We start from the raw sequence: 17,016 nt of genomic DNA on the forward strand, positions 1-17,016 counted from the left end.
GCAGGCCATGCTTCCAGCATTTTGAATGACATCACAGGGCTTGTTTCAGTCCAGCATCTGGTTGAGTGCATTTGATTGGGGGAGGGAGAGCACAGTGAAGAAACCTTTGGTAACACATGAGGTGTTTCACTCTTTGTATTTCACGGCTGTTTTTGGCTTATGTCTGGTGAGGGTTCTGTGCCTCACTGGAGGAATCGTTCTGAATGTAAACGAGCCAGGCAACTGACTTTTGCTACACATTTGTGGACTCTTTGGACTTTACACACTTTGATCACTGCATTAAGATTTTTTTTGTTTTGAATTTTCAATTGTTTAATTACAGTTCTAATTATTGGCGCTGCACTTATATTCACTATATATAGTTTCTACAACTTGATTGGGGTCCACCTGTGGTTAATTCAGTTGATTGGACACATACAAGGTCCCACAGTTACCAGTGCTTGTCAGAGCACAAACCAAGCCAAGAAATTCAAGGAATTGTCTGTAGACCTCAGACAGGATTGTATCGAGGCACTTGTCAGTGCACATGGTGAGTGCTGAAGCAAATTGCTGTACTTTTACACTTATTACAATGCACTTTACATTGCACAATAATGCATGTCAGTTTTAGTTGGTGTTTCTATGCACATTGACATCTGTTTGGTTGTATTTCCTTTTGAATTAATTAGATCAGGCAAGAACACAAAGGTGTAAATACAGCCTTAGCATCTTGCCCCTTTTAAGTTACAGCAATGTCAGGATGATGGGCATTTTATGCATCTGTAGTTTCTACTCAAAGATGTTTCATGCTTGGAGGTTAAGATTGGGGCTTATCAGTTCTTGTACTGTGACATTGGTTATACAGCTTCCTTAGCTTAAATCTGAACTACCTAAAAGTATTTTCTCTAGCGCTCATTGACAGACGTAGTCCTCGGTGATACACCACCTTCGGGTTATGTTGCCTCCACAGGAGCAGGACTAGACAGGAAATTAAAAAGCTCTGGCCACACCCTAGGGGCAGTCCCAGAGGGTATATCCTCTCTCTCTGCCTCAGCAAATCAGTTATTTTCTGTCTAGTTAGGAGTAAGGACCTAGATACCTTGCTGGGATCTTAGGTCCTGGCAAGATTTTTTTCTTAAAAGATTTTTTTAGACAGCTTTTTTTCTCCAGTGTTCCTGTGAGATCTTCAAGCAAGAAAGCTGAACTGGGCGACGGGCTGGATGTTGAGATCCGGTGGTCACCCCAGTTCAGCCTACGAGCGCGTGCAGGCCATAGCTCCGCGCTGGGTCGTTCGCGACAAAGTCCCATTAAAGGACTGTCCACGCGAGTTAAACGTCTCGCTGAAACGCCAAAGACCATGAGTCACGGCGTCCGTATCGGTCGACAGCCCTCCCGCCCCGGTGGAGAGGGGTACTGTCAGGAGTTGGTGCCCGCCTGGTTCCGGTATGGTGAGTAGTATGTTCCCCCTTTTCCCCTGACGGGTCTTGTGGTGAACGCGGGCCCCTCTCTGTATGGTAAGATAGAGTCCCTCTCTATCCTATAACATGACACAGATCCTCCTACTTTGAGTGTGATTTTATGTGCAAAAAGCCAGGAGGCTTGGTTTGGGGGCTAACAATCTAATTGTATACATGTTAAAAAGATGTAATCTGTGGCATTCTGGGAATCTTACGGTGTTAAGAATAAGCTACCTACCAGTCAGAAGCCACGGACATGTAGACTGCCTTCCTAATCAGATCTCCAGCTATTACCAGGCCTCCCGAATGGCCATGCGGTCCGCCAGGGCCGGTACCGCCAACCACGCCATATCCCCATGCAGAGAGTTGTGTGCCCTGCAGCACACCGCTATTCAGTACAGGCCGCCGCCATTTTTTTTTTTGCTGGATCGCACGAGCCGCCATTTTGGCGTAGCCTCGTGTCTCCAGCATGGGGGCGGCCATGTTTGAGGTGATCCAAACACCTCGTGGAGCTTGGGGGAGGCGCCGGAAGGCGTGCAGAGGGGCGGAGCCGCCTCCTTTCTTCCTGGGCAGCCAGCCAAAAGACTTCCTGTTTGTCAAGACAGCGCTGTAACCTGTTGCAGTTAAACTCTGAGCATCAAGTGGTGAGCCTGGGGGTCTATCTCTCTCTCTCTCTCGATCGATAGGGATCCCTAGCAGGTAACACTAAGGGGCTTTTGTGGCGCTGGGGGTCTGAAAAAAAAAAAAAAAAGTTTTTTTATTTTTGAATTATATTATCCAGGAAGTGACTGGAATTATCATGGACCCTGCCACACATATTCCCCCACCTGTTTCCCTCGAGGGGGCCACGGGACCCGCCGGTGCACAGAGTATAGAGTCATTTACAGCAATTTTGGAGTCTATGGTGGCTCGGGTGGAGGCGGCCTGTCAGGGACGGGGGTCAAGGAAGCGACCCCCGCCTACCCCTATACTATCTGACACCTCTGACTCTGATTCAGAGATGGTCACTGCAGTTGCAGGTTCCTCTGCAAGGGCTGTTATCCCAGGTAAAGCCCCCTCAGACAGTGAGGAGGACGCTTCTTCTCCTGCTATAATTCAGGAAGAAGCATTGGTGGACGCACTAGTTGTGGCAGTGCAGGAAACCTTAAAACTTGAGGCTTTACCGGCAGAGGCAACTGAAACAGAGATTCCTTTTGGTACTGATAAGCCCATCAAAACGGTGAAGGATTTTCCTGTACCTAAATGTTTCGGTAATCAGATTAAAGGAGAATGGGAGCATTCTAAACGTACCTTTACTATTTCCAAGCGTATTGCTAGACGCTATCCGTTTGAGGAATCCATCATTAAGAAATGGACGGTACCACCAGTGGTGGATCCACCTATTTCCAGGCTGAATAAAGCCACGGTTATTCCAGTGGAGGACACTTCGTCCTTTAAGGATCCGGTGGATCGAAAGATGGAAGCAGAGTCCCGCACCATCTTCTCTCTGATAGGGTCAGCATTTAGACCAGTAATTGTTATTGGTCTAGTTTCCCAGACACTTACGGAATGGGCGAAAATGGTACGCCAAGATCTTAGGGGAAAAGATATTCCCCAGGAGACATCTGATTTGATGGAACAGATTATACAAGGGCTACAGTTTATCTGTGACGCAGCCTTGGACACTACTCCCTTATTAGGGCATGCATCCAAGTCAGCGGTGATCCTCAGACGTGTGCTGTGGTTAAAATGCTGGTCAGCTGACCTAGGTTCCAAAAAGACCTTGACAAATCTCCCCTTTCAGGGGAATCGTCTATTTGGGGCCAACCTAGATGAAATCATTAAGGATGCCACTGGGGGCAAGAGCACTTTTTTGCCACAGGCTGCTAAAGCTAAGGGACCTCGCAACAAGCGAGGACCTTTCTTTACCGCCCATAAAGGGCGCCCGGCTGGTACTAGCGGGAAAGGCAAGACTCCTCCAGGAGGGTTCAAGAAGGGCTGGGCGGACAAGCAAAGGACCAACCCAGCCAAACCCGAAGCAAAGGAGTACACAGCCTGAAGGTGCGCCCCCACCCGGTTTCAGGGTGGGGGGACGTTTTCACCGGTATTCAGGACATTAGATCGAGCATCAACCACTACTACCGGTGCGATTCTTCCCTTCCAACATTTAAGTACTACAGGAAGCGGTAGTTACCGTTCCCTGAATAGATCTTTTCCTTTACCTTTTCCTAAGATTAGTCCCGATACCTCACAGGAATCGGATCTGGTTGACCAGATAGGCCAAGTAGCCTCTAGTCGGGTGACTTCGGTCCCTGAGGTTCAACCAGAAAAGATCACCTTTCCTGATAACTATCAGGTATCTGATAAATGTGTGGGAACAGAAAACGACCAGACTTTCTCGGATGGTCGGGGCCAGATCCCTCTAGGGACGCCTGGTTCAGATTCTATCAGCGCCAGTGGTCCTAGAAATTCTAGGCTGGCCTCCTCAAGCCGGCCTGGCCGACTTGGACATGTTAGTCGTAGACGTTCCGTGGGAACTTCGTCTCAGGGAGTGTCTGTGGTCTCAAGGACCAATTTACCATCATGCTTTACAGTCGCTGGGTTTAATGGCCTGGCCATTGAGACCCAAGTACTGAAGGACAGAGGTTTGTCTACTTCAGTCATTCCTACCCTTATTAAAGCAAGGAAAGCGACTTCCAGCAAAGTCTATTATCACACATGGAAGACTTATATTGCGTGGTGCGAATCTTTAGGATTTCCTCCACGTACCTATTCGGTGACTCGAATATTGGCCTTTTTGCAACAAGGGGTTGAGCAGAAGCTAGCCTTGAGCACCATCAAGGGTCAAGTTTCAGCATTAGCAATCTTCTTTCAGAAGCCTTTAGCTACCAAATCCTTGGTGCGGAATTTTATCCAGGGGGTGCGGCACCTGGCTCCTCCAGTCCGCGCGCCCTTACCGCCCTGGGATCTTAATTTGGTTTTGTCGGTTCTACAGAAACCTCCCTTTGAAAACATCAGGGAGATTCCCTTGCTTACTTTATCCCAGAAGGTGGCCTTCTTGGTGGCTATTACTTCTGCTCGCAGGGTGTCAGAACTGGCTGCATTATCATGCCAGTCCCCTTACCTAGTGATTCATAGGGATAAGGTAGTACTTCATCCTAAGCCATCTTTTCTTCCTAAGGTGGTTTCAGATTTTCATCTGAATGAAGATATTGTACTACCTTCCTTGTGTCCTCAGCCCAAGCATCATCGGGAACATGCGTTGCATTCCTTAGATGTGGTTCGGGCAATCAGGGTATACCTGAAAGCTACGGAATCTTTCCGTAAGACGGATTCACTTTTTGTGATCACGGATGGCCCCAGAAAGGGTTTGCCTGCATCTGCCGCGACCATTGCCAAATGGATTAGACAAACGGTGGTACAGGCTTATTCTATTAAGGGTCAGTGTCCTCCGTTCCCTGTTAGGGCGCACTCCACTCGAGCGCTCAGTACTTCCTGGGCCTTTCGCCATCAGGCGTCAGTGGTCCAGGTATGTAAGGCGGCCACCTGGTCGTCGGTACATACCTTTACAAAATTCTATAAAATTGATGTGACGGCATCGGCGGATGCCTCATTTGGCCGCAAGGTTTTGCAGGCCGCAATTTGAGGAGACCGGTGGTCTACCTCGAGGGTTTTTTTCTGTTTGTAAAAAAAAAAAAAAAATTTTTTTCTCTTTTTTTGTTGAGTCTCATCATTAAGGATGAGCATTGTAAACTTCTAGTTGGCACCGGTTGGGCCTTCTAGATTGGGATTTGATTTCATTTTCCCACCCCTCAGTTGTGATACTGCTCTGGGACGTCCCGAAGGTGGTGTATCACCGAGGACTACGTCTGTCAATGAGCGCTAGAGAAAAATGGATTTTTGTAAAATCTTACCGTAAAATCCTTTTCTCTTAGCTCATTGACAGACGTAGTCCCCGCCCCTCTGTTTTTTTTGAGTTGGGTTAAAATCTCTAAAGACTGCTTTTTCACATAACTGATTTGCTGAGGCAGAGAGAGAGAGGATATACCCTCTGGGACTGCCCCTAGGGTGTGGCCAGAGCTTTTTAATTTCCTGTCTAGTCCTGCTCCTGTGGAGGCAACATAACCCGAAGGTGGTGTATCACCGAGGACTACGTCTGTCAATGAGCTAAGAGAAAAGGATTTTACGGTAAGATTTTACAAAAATCCATTTTTACCTTGTTTCTTTCCCCTAAACAAAAGGTGCCCCACTGCAAGGGTAACGTTTTCATGAGCCTAGAGTTAAGCTTTAAAATCCTGTTCTCGGATAGGTAGGGTACATGCGGTCAAAATGATCCTTTTTACCCCCGTATCCTTTATCACTTTGGAACTTGCGAAGATGAGTGCTATTGACGGGAATAGGAAGTGATCTAGTCTCGAATCCTCAAGTTTGTTTGGGGCTCAAAAGGCTACAGATTTTCTAAGGATATATTATTCAGAACTAGATCACAGGGAGGGCTAGGCCTTCCTAACCTGCGGTGGTATTACCAAGCAGCACAGTTGGCGCAGATATCGGTCATATATACTCGTGGGGTAAAACCTGACTGGGTCAATATGGAACGCCAAGTGGTCCCTCTCCATACGATAGACTACCTGATGTGGTGTCAAGCAAAGTATCGTCCAGCAATTCTAGCACCTACTCTCTCACACTCGTTCTATCTCTGGGACAGGCTCCGGGGTAAACCTGAAATCACCTCCCCCATACGACCTCTGGCTCTCTTGTTCCAAAACCCCAATTTCCCTCCGGGCCGGAATATTACCTTGTTTAAATGGTGGCTAGATAAGGGGTTGTATAGAATAGGACACTTCTTTACAGGATCGGGCCCGATCTCCCTTTCGTACTGCAAATCTAAACTCAAAATGCCAGCTACTGAACTATTCCGCTTTCAACAAATTTCCCATTTCCTTTCTTCCATCTGGAAATCCAACGTCACTTCTCCTCCTATGGTAACACCATAGGAGGCGTGGTGTGGTAATGTCATGGAGCAGAGGGGTGGCATCTCTGCGATCTACGGGTCACTTGCCGATAACAGTCAGAAACCTAGTTATGCCAGAGCATGGGAGGGTGACCTCTCGCAGGAGTGGGGGGGGGGGGGGGGACAGTTGTGGTCCTCTGCCATGACTGCGGCTTATAAAGGTGTACTGAATGTCTCCCTTATTGAGGCAAGTGTCAAAGTCCTCACTAGATGGTATATGGTGCCTGAGAGAATTCATAAATTCTACCCGGCTTCTTCCCCGCTCTGTTTTAGGGGTTGCTCCCTCCTGGGCTCTGTCTTTCATATGTGGTGGGACTGCCCCAAAATACGGGGCTTCTGGAATAAAGTATTCAATATCATCAGGAAAGTCACGGGTCTATCTATTGTGCAGGCACCACAGATTGCTCTGCTTAACATGCCTACTCCGGGCGCATCCAAATTTCAAAAACGTTTCATTCACTTCATTCTTCTGGGAGCCAAAATTACCATAGCCAGCGCTTGGAAGCGACCTTCAGTTTCCATACTGCGCGCTAAAAGAAAAATTTCCTGGATCATATCACAAGAATTGTTAGCTAGCAAACTCCTGGATACTCACCATATCTTTAAAACCCCATTGCATGCTCTGCAGCACTAGTTTGATCCTTCTTGTTCTTAGGGACCTGTCAGGAAAACTTCTTCCTCTCACTTTTTCTCTCCAAGACCTCATTCCTTTGTGCTAGTATCACACCCTCTTTATCATGGTCTTATCCTTCCTCTGTTCTTTTAATAGCCTCTTTAACTCTCCTTTCTATTCCTTTCCCTCCTTTTGTCTTTCTCTTCTCCACACAATTTTCTCTTAAGCATACCATGCTTAAGTTTTTGAGACGCTAGTTGCTCCCTACCTTCACGGTATTGGAAGCCTTCTCGACTCGTAGGGTTGCATATTACTCAATAGCATTTTGATCTAAATTTATAACTTTATGGCTCTTTTATATGGGTAAATCATTAATACCTCAACTTGGTTTGCCAGAGCTGAGTTATGGGGGAGCCGGGGTTGCCCTATCTCTCCTGAGGGGACAGTCTTAGCCCCCAGTAGGGGTCTCCTTGGGATTGGGCGGGCCTCTCCGGGTCTCTATTTCACGGCGCATAACTTTTCCTCTGCGCCTTTTGCATTGTGGAACATGTGAAGACCACTTGCTTACTTACACTTTGAAGTTTTCGAGTGTTGTATGTATTCTGTTTAGTATGTTTCAATTTGTCAAATATTTGCTTCTAGTGCATGGTTCATAATGCTTGTTTTGTATCTGTCTCAATTATATTACAAATAAAAATCTTTTGAAAGTAAAACCCTGTTCTCTAATACTTTTTGTATATTCAAGACACCTCCATAGTGATTCTAGGTTTAAATTTTGCTAAGCATTAATAGAGCATTTGCACATTTTTACAAAAGCTTGAATAGATTTTAGGTTTATAGGGGGGAAAAAATACTGACTGTACAAGCAACTTATCCGTTTTCTATTGTCTCCTAGGCTGGCCTATCTTTGGAGGATCGGTTACAAATTGGTTTAGATGTGGTGGAAGGCATCCGGTTTCTGCATAGTCAGGGCCTTGTCCACAGAGATATCAAGTTGAAGAATGTTCTGGTGAGATTACGGAACAATACCCATGTTGATGCTAACGGACAATTATTTGCTATAATCGGTGGACAGTTTTACATACTGTTTGAAGTCCGCTCAACTCTACAAAGCTCTTAAAAATGAATGGCCCCTCTTAAGCCTTTTTTTTTTTTAACTTTATGTGTAACCTGTAAATCGTATGTTGTCTTTGCATGTCCTTGTGGCCCAATTCCCATGTGGGTGTCTAAAGCAAAGGAATTCTGCAGCCAATAAAAACTGTACTGTTGGGAAACCTAAAGTCCATACCAAAGTCTATATATTTCATTGCTGGAGCCTTCATCTGTCCATATTTGGACCAGTGCCAAGGCCTTGGCAAGTCTACCCTTGGTGGGCTGTTGCCTTTTATGGAAGGACTTATTGCCCAAGGAAATCTCTCACAGGAGTTGTCTTGGTGGACACCAGATGTGATGGTGTCACATCTGAAAAGACAAGACAGGTTTTCTTGCAAAGACAAAGGACTTGTTAGTGGAAGCAATGGATGCTAAGGGAACTCTGTGGGACATCTCTAATGTATACATGGAGACTAAACGGTTTCACAGGTAATTTTTTGAAAAAATATCACCATAATTTTCGCAGCCTCGGATTGAACACAAAGGACTTGATACTTTGGATATAATCTGACTGCTTGTAGATGCCCCCTGGTTTCTGCCAGTCTAGATCTATGCTAACCAGGTCTGATTTTCTATCAAGCTTCTTGGTTGATGGCTTTATCTGCATAGCTGTTAAAGCTAAGTGAGGTTTTGAGGAAGCTAGCAGTGATGATCTTGTGACAGATGTTGAAGGATCATAGGAGCATTACCTCAGCCCTGCAAGTTTTGGAGTTCTCAACCTCGCCTTATCTTTCTTTGCACAAGAATTATGGTATTGTCTCTGAGAAGCTCAAATTTCTCTTTCGTTCAATGACGGACAAAGTGCTCCATAAATCATAATTAGTGGGTTATATTGCCTCCTTCAGGAGTACTTTCCTGCCACAGTCAAGGAAAGGAGCCTTGTTTCAGACGGGGGTCGTCCTCCTCAGCCCATGGAAAATGTTGTGCTTCTGGGACGGAGAATAAGGGAAATAGATCTTTTAAATCTTCCCCAGGAGGGTCCAATGAGGCCAGTATCCACAGCTAGGACTTCTACCACAGTTCCTGTGAGGAGTCAAGGGTGAGGATCTGCCAATCATTCTGGTGGCTATAAACTCCCCTTAGGGGTTTCCTCTCAGAGAAGACCAGTTGTCCCAAGGGCTGATCTACCATCCTGCTTTACAGTCGCTGGTTTTAATGGCTTGGCTATTGAAAGCCAGGTACTGAGGGATAGAGGTCTGTCTGGATCAGTGATCCCTACTATGGTGAAGGGGAAGAGGTCGTCTTCCAGCAAGATATACCATTGTACGTGGAAAGCGTACGTTTCTGGTGTGAGTTGATTGGCGTTTATCCTCGATCCTTTTCTGTGGCTCAGATCTTAAAGCGGAGTTCCAGCCACAAAAAAAAATTTCAACATACATACCCCCGGGACAGTCAGGGCTAGTACATTCCACAATGGCTAGCCTCTGATCTGTCCCGGTTCGCACTTACCTTTTTAGAAGAAATACTTACTTTTATAATTTCTTCTCCAGCGCTGCCATCTCAGGTGTGGGCAGCTTGAAGCCAGCGCGATCCTCTTCTGCGGCCTCTTCCGTCCTCTTCGGTCCCACGATGCACTGCGCCGGCCCCGCCGTCACTTCCGGGTCTGCAGCGTCATCCCTGCACAGCTTCTGGGCATGCCCAGAAGCTGTTTAGCAAGTTGACGCGCCTGCACCGGAACGGACGTTGGGGCGGTGCAGGCGCATTGATTCCTGGGAGTGATGACGTTCAGCTCCCAGGAATCATTGCAAAGGTGAATTGACGGAGGAAGTGGAAAAAAGGTGAGTTTTTCTGCAATTACAAGGTAAGTAAAAAAAAAAAACAATCATAATTATCCATTTCTGTTTCAGGTGAGCTATAGCAAGCAGATGGCCCAAAATCAACTGTCGATTTTGTGGCTGGAACTCCGCTTTAACCTTTTTTTTTTTTTTTCCACAGGGTGTTGATCAGGAGTTGGCCTTGAGTACCATCAATGGCCAGGTGTCTTGTCTTGGCAATCTTCTTTCAGCCAGCCCTAGCCATGCACTCTTTAGTTCATACCTTCATTCAGGGGGTTCGACGTGGCTCTACCTGTATGGTCTCTTGCCTTCATGGGATTTCAATTTAATGCTTTCTGTTCTCCAGAAACCTCCATTTGAGAGTATTCGGGAGATTCCCTTGCCTACCTTATCCCAAAAGGTGACATTCTTGGTGGCTATTACCTCGGCCTGCAGGGTATTGGAATTGGTGGCATTATCCTGTCTCAGTCCCTATTTAGTGGTCCATAGAGATAAAGTGGTTCTTCGTCCCGGTCCATCAATCCTTCTGAAAGTTTTCTCAGACTTCCATTTGAAAGAGGACATTGTTGCCTTCCTTGTGTCCTAAGCCGACTCATCCCCAGGAATTTGATTTGCATACCTTGGATGTGGTTCATGCGATTTGGGTGTATCTGGCAGCTACTGAGTCTTTTCGAAGGTCAGACTCGCTTTTTGTGGTTTCAGACGGGCCAAGGAAAGGGCTGGCCGCTTCTTTTGCTACCATCTCCAGATGGATCAGACGGTGACTCAGGCCTATTCCATTAAAGGTCAGATTCCACCTTTCTATGTCACGACGCATTCTACTCGGGTGCTGAGTGCTTCTTGGGCCTTCCATAATCAGGTTTCAATATCGCAAGTTTGCAAGGCGGCCACTTGGTTTTCCATGCATACCTTCGTGAAATACTATAAGGTAGATACTTTGGCATCTGCGGATGCTTCTTTTAGCCACAAAGATCTGCAGGCTGCTGTTTAAAAGGAGTTGTTCCCTCTTGAGGGGTGTGTTTTTTTTTTTTGGTTTTTTTTTTTTTTTCTTTAAACTTTTTTTTTTTTTTTTTGCAGACAGGGCTCCTGTGTCCTGGTTAAGTAAGGGCTCTTGCCTTGGGTTATTTTCCCCACCCCTCATTTTCCTTTTTGCACTGCTTTTGGACGTCCCACTAGTTATGATTTAGGTTTTTTGTACTTACCGTAAAATCCATTCTTCGGAGTTCAAACACTTCACCCAACCCTATATGCAGTTCTGATACTTTTAATACTGCTTGTTACTAAACTGATTACCTAGGGCAGAGAGGGGGTAATAAACTGGGATCAGTCATTATATTGGGGGACTTCAATTATCCCGACATTGACTGGGAAGAGGGGACTGCACACTCACAGAAGGCCAGTCTATTCACGGAAAACTTACAGGATAACTACATGTCACAGTTGGTGGATTCTCCTACTAGAGAAAATGCAGTCCTGGATCTATTGATCACTAATGACCCAGACCTAATCTCGGAGGTAGGAGTCCAGGACAACCTGGGCTCTAGCGATCACAGGATGATCACATTTAGTGGTAAATAACAATATAACAAGGCAAGTGGGGAACATAAGAACCCTAAACATCAGAAGGGCGAACTTTCCAAAATTGTGCTCATTGATGGAAAGGGTAAAATGAGACCAAACCCTGGGATCACTGACCACGGAGGAAAAATTGGAATGCTTTAGGAACATATTTAACAAATGCATCTTGCAGTGCATTCCTATGGGAAATAAATTTAGAAGAGACAAAGCCAAACCTGGCTGGCTAAACCGTAACGTCAAACTTATTAGGGAAAAAATATGGCCTTCAAGAAATATAAATCAGAGGGCACAGTATCGGCTTTCGAGCAATACAAGGAGGCAAATAAGAAAAGTAAACACAAAATCAAAATGGCTAAAATCAACTTTGAGAGACAAATAGCGGAGGATAGTAAAAAAAAAAAAAAATAAAGAAATTCTTTAAATATATCAACAGCAAAAAAACTAGGGCAGAGCATATTGCACACATAATAAACGATGATGGGAGGATAGTTACAGAGGACACTGAAAAAGCAACCGTGCTGAATGCTTTTTTTCTCGTCAGTCTTTACACAGGAAAAGGAGGGGTACACTGACCATGACTGTATGGTTAGTAGTAATACACAGGTCTTGCCGCTATGGCTAACAGAGGGTGAAATCAGGGAAAGGCTGGATAAACCTAACACAAACAAATCACCAGGCCCGGATGGCATACATCCGAGAGTACTCAAGGAACTCAGTAAGGTTATATCTAGACCACTGTTCCTGATCTTTGCTGACAGTATTATGACAGGAAATGTACCGGGGGATTGGAGGAAAGCTAACGTGATACCGATATTCATAAAGGGGCATAGGCATATCCCGGGAAATTATAGGCCTGTCAATTTGACATCGATAGTATGTAAACTTCTGGAGGGGATGATAAGGGACTATATCGTAGAGTTTGCTAAAGACAACATCATCGGCAGTAATCGGCACGGGTTTACAAATGGGCGTTCTTGTCAAACCAATCTCTTAACATTCTACGAGGAGGTGAGCTGTGAGCTAGATAGGGGGAGACCAGTGGATGTGGTGTACCTGGATTTCGCTAAGGCGTTTGATACAGTTCCCCAGAAGCGCTTAATTTATAAAATAAGGTCTGCAGGCATCGACAGCAGGGTTTGCTCTTGGTTACGGAAATGGCTAAAAGGGCGTGCCCAAAGGGTGAGCATAAACAGCGCATACTCAGACTGGTCTGAGGTGGTAAGCTGGGTCCCCCAAGGCTCAGTCCTGGGACCAACCTTGTTCAATTTATTCATAAACAGCATTGAGGATGGGATCAGTAGTTCGATATCCGTTTTTGCAGATGACACAAAATTGGGCAGGGCAATAACTGCACAGCATGAAGCAGATATCCTACAGAATGACCTGGACAAAATAACGGAGTGGGCAACGACATGGCAAATTAGGTTTAATGTGGAGAAGTGTAAGGTTTTGCACTTGGGGACTAAAAACATAAAAGCACAATACACGTTAGGGGGGGAACCCTTGGGGGAATCAAAAATGGAGAAAGATCTGAGAGTCTTGGTTGGTTGATTAGGCAATAGCATGCAATGTCAAGCGGCAGCTACCAAAGCCAGCAGAATATTGGCATGCATAAAAAAAGGATGTATTCCAGAGATAAGACGATAATCCTTCCAATTCATAAAACTCTGGTCCGACCACATCTGGAGTATTCTGTCCAGTTCTGGTCGCCAGTCCTCAGGAGGGATGCGTTGGAGCTGGAGAGAGTCCAGAGAAGGGCAACTAAACTGATTAGGGGATTGGAGGACCTTAATTATGAAGAGTGTCTGCAATCGCTTGATTTATTCTTCCTGGAGAAGACGCCTGAGGGGGGACATGATAGCAATTTATAAATATCTCAATGGGGATCTCGACATAGAAAAACAGCTATTCAGTCGAAGGGATTGCATGAGGACTCGAGGGCATACAATGCGATTTAGAGAAGCGTTTTAACTTCAGGCAACGTGGGGGGTTCTTTACTGTTAGGGCTACAAGATTGTGGAATTCTCTACCACAAGATGTGGTTTCTGCGGGAAGTATGGTGGCTTTCAAAAGACTCTTAGACGTACATCTCAAGGATCAGAACATTCAGGGCTATGTAAGATGATTACAGCCACACACACCTACACAGGTTGAACTGGATGGACTATTGTCTTTATTCAACCTCACCTACTATGTAATATACCAGTTGAGGATGGCCCATGGGCGTAGCCATGTGTTTTTTTTTTTTTTGTTCGGCCTAGTCCTGCTCCTGGAGGAGGCAATATAACCCACTAGTTTTGATTTATGGAGCACTGTGTCCGTCAAACTCTGAGAAATGGATTTTACGGTTAGTACAAAAAAAAAATCGCAATTTTTTTGACCTACCGTAAAATCCATTTCTCTGATGTTCTTTGATGGACACAGCACCCACCTCTCTGTGGAGTTGGCTTTCTCCTGACACTGCTTGTAACAAAACTGAGTGCCTATAGCTGAGAGTGGGTGTATACCCCCTGGGACTGTCTTTAGCGTACCCCCACCGTGAGCGCACCCCCACGATGTTTAGAACGTCCTGTGAAATGTAAACACAGGCACAGGATATGATGTAATCTCCTCTCATGGAGTCCTTTTCGGTTCCAGAGTGAGAGGAGATTACATAAACTGTGAGTACAGAAGCAGCACACTGACACCATTACACGTAGGCACACATTTAACCCCCTTATCACCCCCTAATTAACCTTTTCACTCCCTGTCAGTGTACGCTATATGCAGTACAGATAAAATTTACTAATCACTGTATTGGTATCACTTGTGACTTCAGATAGTGTGAGAGGCAGTTAATGGTAGTCCCAAATAGGTTTTGGGGTCCCTGCCATATATCCTCCAATAAAGATTTAACCCCCTGATCACTCTCCCATTAACCCTTTTCACTCCCTGTCTCCCTGTCAGTGTACACCATCTCCGTATACAATTTACTGATCTCTGTATTAGTGTCTCTTGTAACTTGTTACTTTGAGAGGCAGTTAGTGGTAGTGAGAGGGAGTCCCAGATAGGTTTAGGGTACCCAAAATATATACCCTAATAAAGATTTAACCCCCTGATCACCCCTAGTTAACCCCTATATTGCTCAACCCTTCAGTGTCACTATTCTAGTGTACAGATATTTCTTCTGCTCACTGTTAGTGTCATGGGTGACATCAGTTGTTTTGGCGTCAATTCAGGACCGTGTCAGATTGCCCGCCACATATGTAGTAATACATTTTAACCCTTTGCCAGTGACACACAAACACCTCCATTACTGGTATAGTGCCTGAACGGATCAATATCTTTGATCTGATCAGAACTATACTAGCGACCCCAATAGTTTAGTGTTCCCAAAATGCAGTGTTGGCAGGATCAGCCCCAACGCCTGCCAGCACCTATGTTTAGCACCCCCCCCCCCCCCCCCAGGAAGGGCACAATTAGCAGATTACTGTCACTTCCAATACACAGCACACTAAACCGCAGCGTTAGCTGGGTCAGGTCTGATCTCTGCTAGCAGTTACATTTTTTGGTAGAGGTTCAAACAGTCATTGACAACCAGGTGCTTTTTTTTTTTAACCTGTGAGTCACACTAGGTACCTTTAAATTTATTGGCCAAAATGTCCAAACAGAGGTACACTAGGGAAGAGGCCTACACGATGCTGAGCATGAATCGGGCTCAGTATCCGAACCTGTAGACAGCAGTGGCACCCTGACAGATGGCTCTGACAACGGAGTAGTGGTCCCTGCTAGGGTCTGGCGTACCTGGCCCCATTCTTCTGTTGCTGAGATGCAAGAACCGCAGGGTTCTCATATGCAGCAGAGTGTAAGTATTAGTGCCGCTCAACCTTCTGGTGAACTGGCAAGCACCAGTGGCCTAGTACATCCTGGTTATAGTCAAACCAGCACTGCAGTAACACTTGGTGGCGTGGCTAGTCCCATAAGTGCAGTTAAAACTGGTGCGGTGGCAAGCACAAGTAGTGTCCCGCAGCCATCAAAAATTCAAAGACAGGTCAATAGTGTCCTTCCTGATGCATTTGCAAATCCTGATTGGGAGCCACCACTTCTGCAGCGCCCGTACCTGCTTGAAGTCTAATTAAATTGCTTGCAGTGAAGTGGAGGGACACGGAATGTTTTCGTTCTGTCCTCCATTCATGCAGATACCACAGTCCAAATTGCAACAGCGACTGGTGTTGAGAAGTTCCTCTGTGTCCACAAATTCAACCTCAACATGGGAGGGGTGGACTTCAACGACCAGATGATGGCGCCGTACTTAGTTGCCCGTAAGGCCAGACACAGGTACAAAAAAAGTGTCTATACTTTTCTCTATCATTGATGGACGCAGTCTGTAGTTCATAAAAGGAGGGTTATACTGCCCCCTACAGGAGTCAGACACTAGGCAGAAAAGTTCTGGCTACGCCTATATTTTTTTTCTAGTTTTTTTTTTTCTTACTTTCGGACAGTGGCCGCCCGATGGTATTAGCCTTAACTAATGGGTAATGGCGCCTTCTGCACTAGCAAGGCTAGGCAGATAATTATCAGGTTAATACAAAAAAACTTTTATACCTCGGCACGCCACTAGGGGGCCATCCCTCAGCCATTATCCTGAACCCAATCTCACATTACCTCAGTTTTACGCTGCCTAGCTAAGGAGCTGGTTAGGTCTTCTGCTGGGGCCGTGTGTCTCAGCTTTCTTTGTTTTTTTCTGAATTCATGTGTTTTTCTTTGCACAATAGATTTTTATTTCTCTCACTATCACTAGTTAGTCAAGGATTCCTTTCCTGGAGGATTCCTAGGGGTATAGGATTAGAGGATTCCTAGGGGTATTCACGGTAGATGTGCGTGTGGAAGCACTCGCCCGCCACGTTTCTCTGATGGAGGTTTCCCTGTTAAACCCTGTTTTTTGCCTCAGTGATGGCCTATCAGGCTCTCGCGGCATGATCCAAGGTGCTTTGCAGCATTCTGGTGGCGGAGTCTACCTTTCCGCCTGCCCTTGCTATGGTGGATTGTACCCAGACTGGGATGTCCTTGTGCAACGCAGCCTTGGCCGCCCGGTTGTCTGCGGTAGGGGTCGCGCTCCGCTGCATTACCTGGTTGAAGAGCTGGTCGGCTGACCACGCGTCTAAAAAGACGGTTTCTGAGGTCCCCTATGTGGGGGGTCGTCTTTTTGGAAAAACTTTAGGGGCTCACTGGTAGGTAAGAGTACTCAGTCTGGCTCGGCGGTCCAGTCTACCTCTTCCTGAAGGGATGACCTCACCCGTTGTCGGGGTAGGGGGACGTCTGCGTTGCTTTCGGGAGCCCTGGTTGTCTGGCATTCAGGAAAGGTGGGTTCACGAGCAGATTCGTTGAGGGTACAAGATCGAGTTTGATCTCGCCCCGCAGACAGGTTCTTTCCATCCAATCTCCAGCTGCTACCCGGTCGTCTCGGATCTTATGGGGGCAGTGCATGAT

At 46.0% G+C, this 17,016-nt stretch overlaps 1 protein-coding gene across 1 annotated transcript in view; it reads left to right on the forward strand.

Annotated features, from left to right (window-relative positions):
• Positions 1–17,016, forward strand: part of DSTYK (dual serine/threonine and tyrosine protein kinase) — a 237,629-nt gene that overhangs the window by 167,305 nt on the left and 53,308 nt on the right. Inside the window, exon 10 of the mRNA XM_082247304.1 lies at positions 7,938–8,051. Within this exon, the coding sequence (XP_082103430.1) occupies positions 7,938–8,051 (114 nt within the window). The remainder of the gene's footprint in view (positions 1–7,937; positions 8,052–17,016) is intronic.

The sequence above is a fragment of the Pelophylax lessonae genome (assembly GCF_965119305.1).
Source record: "Pelophylax lessonae genome assembly, chromosome: 2".
NCBI classification, from domain to species: domain Eukaryota; kingdom Metazoa; phylum Chordata; class Amphibia; order Anura; family Ranidae; genus Pelophylax; species Pelophylax lessonae.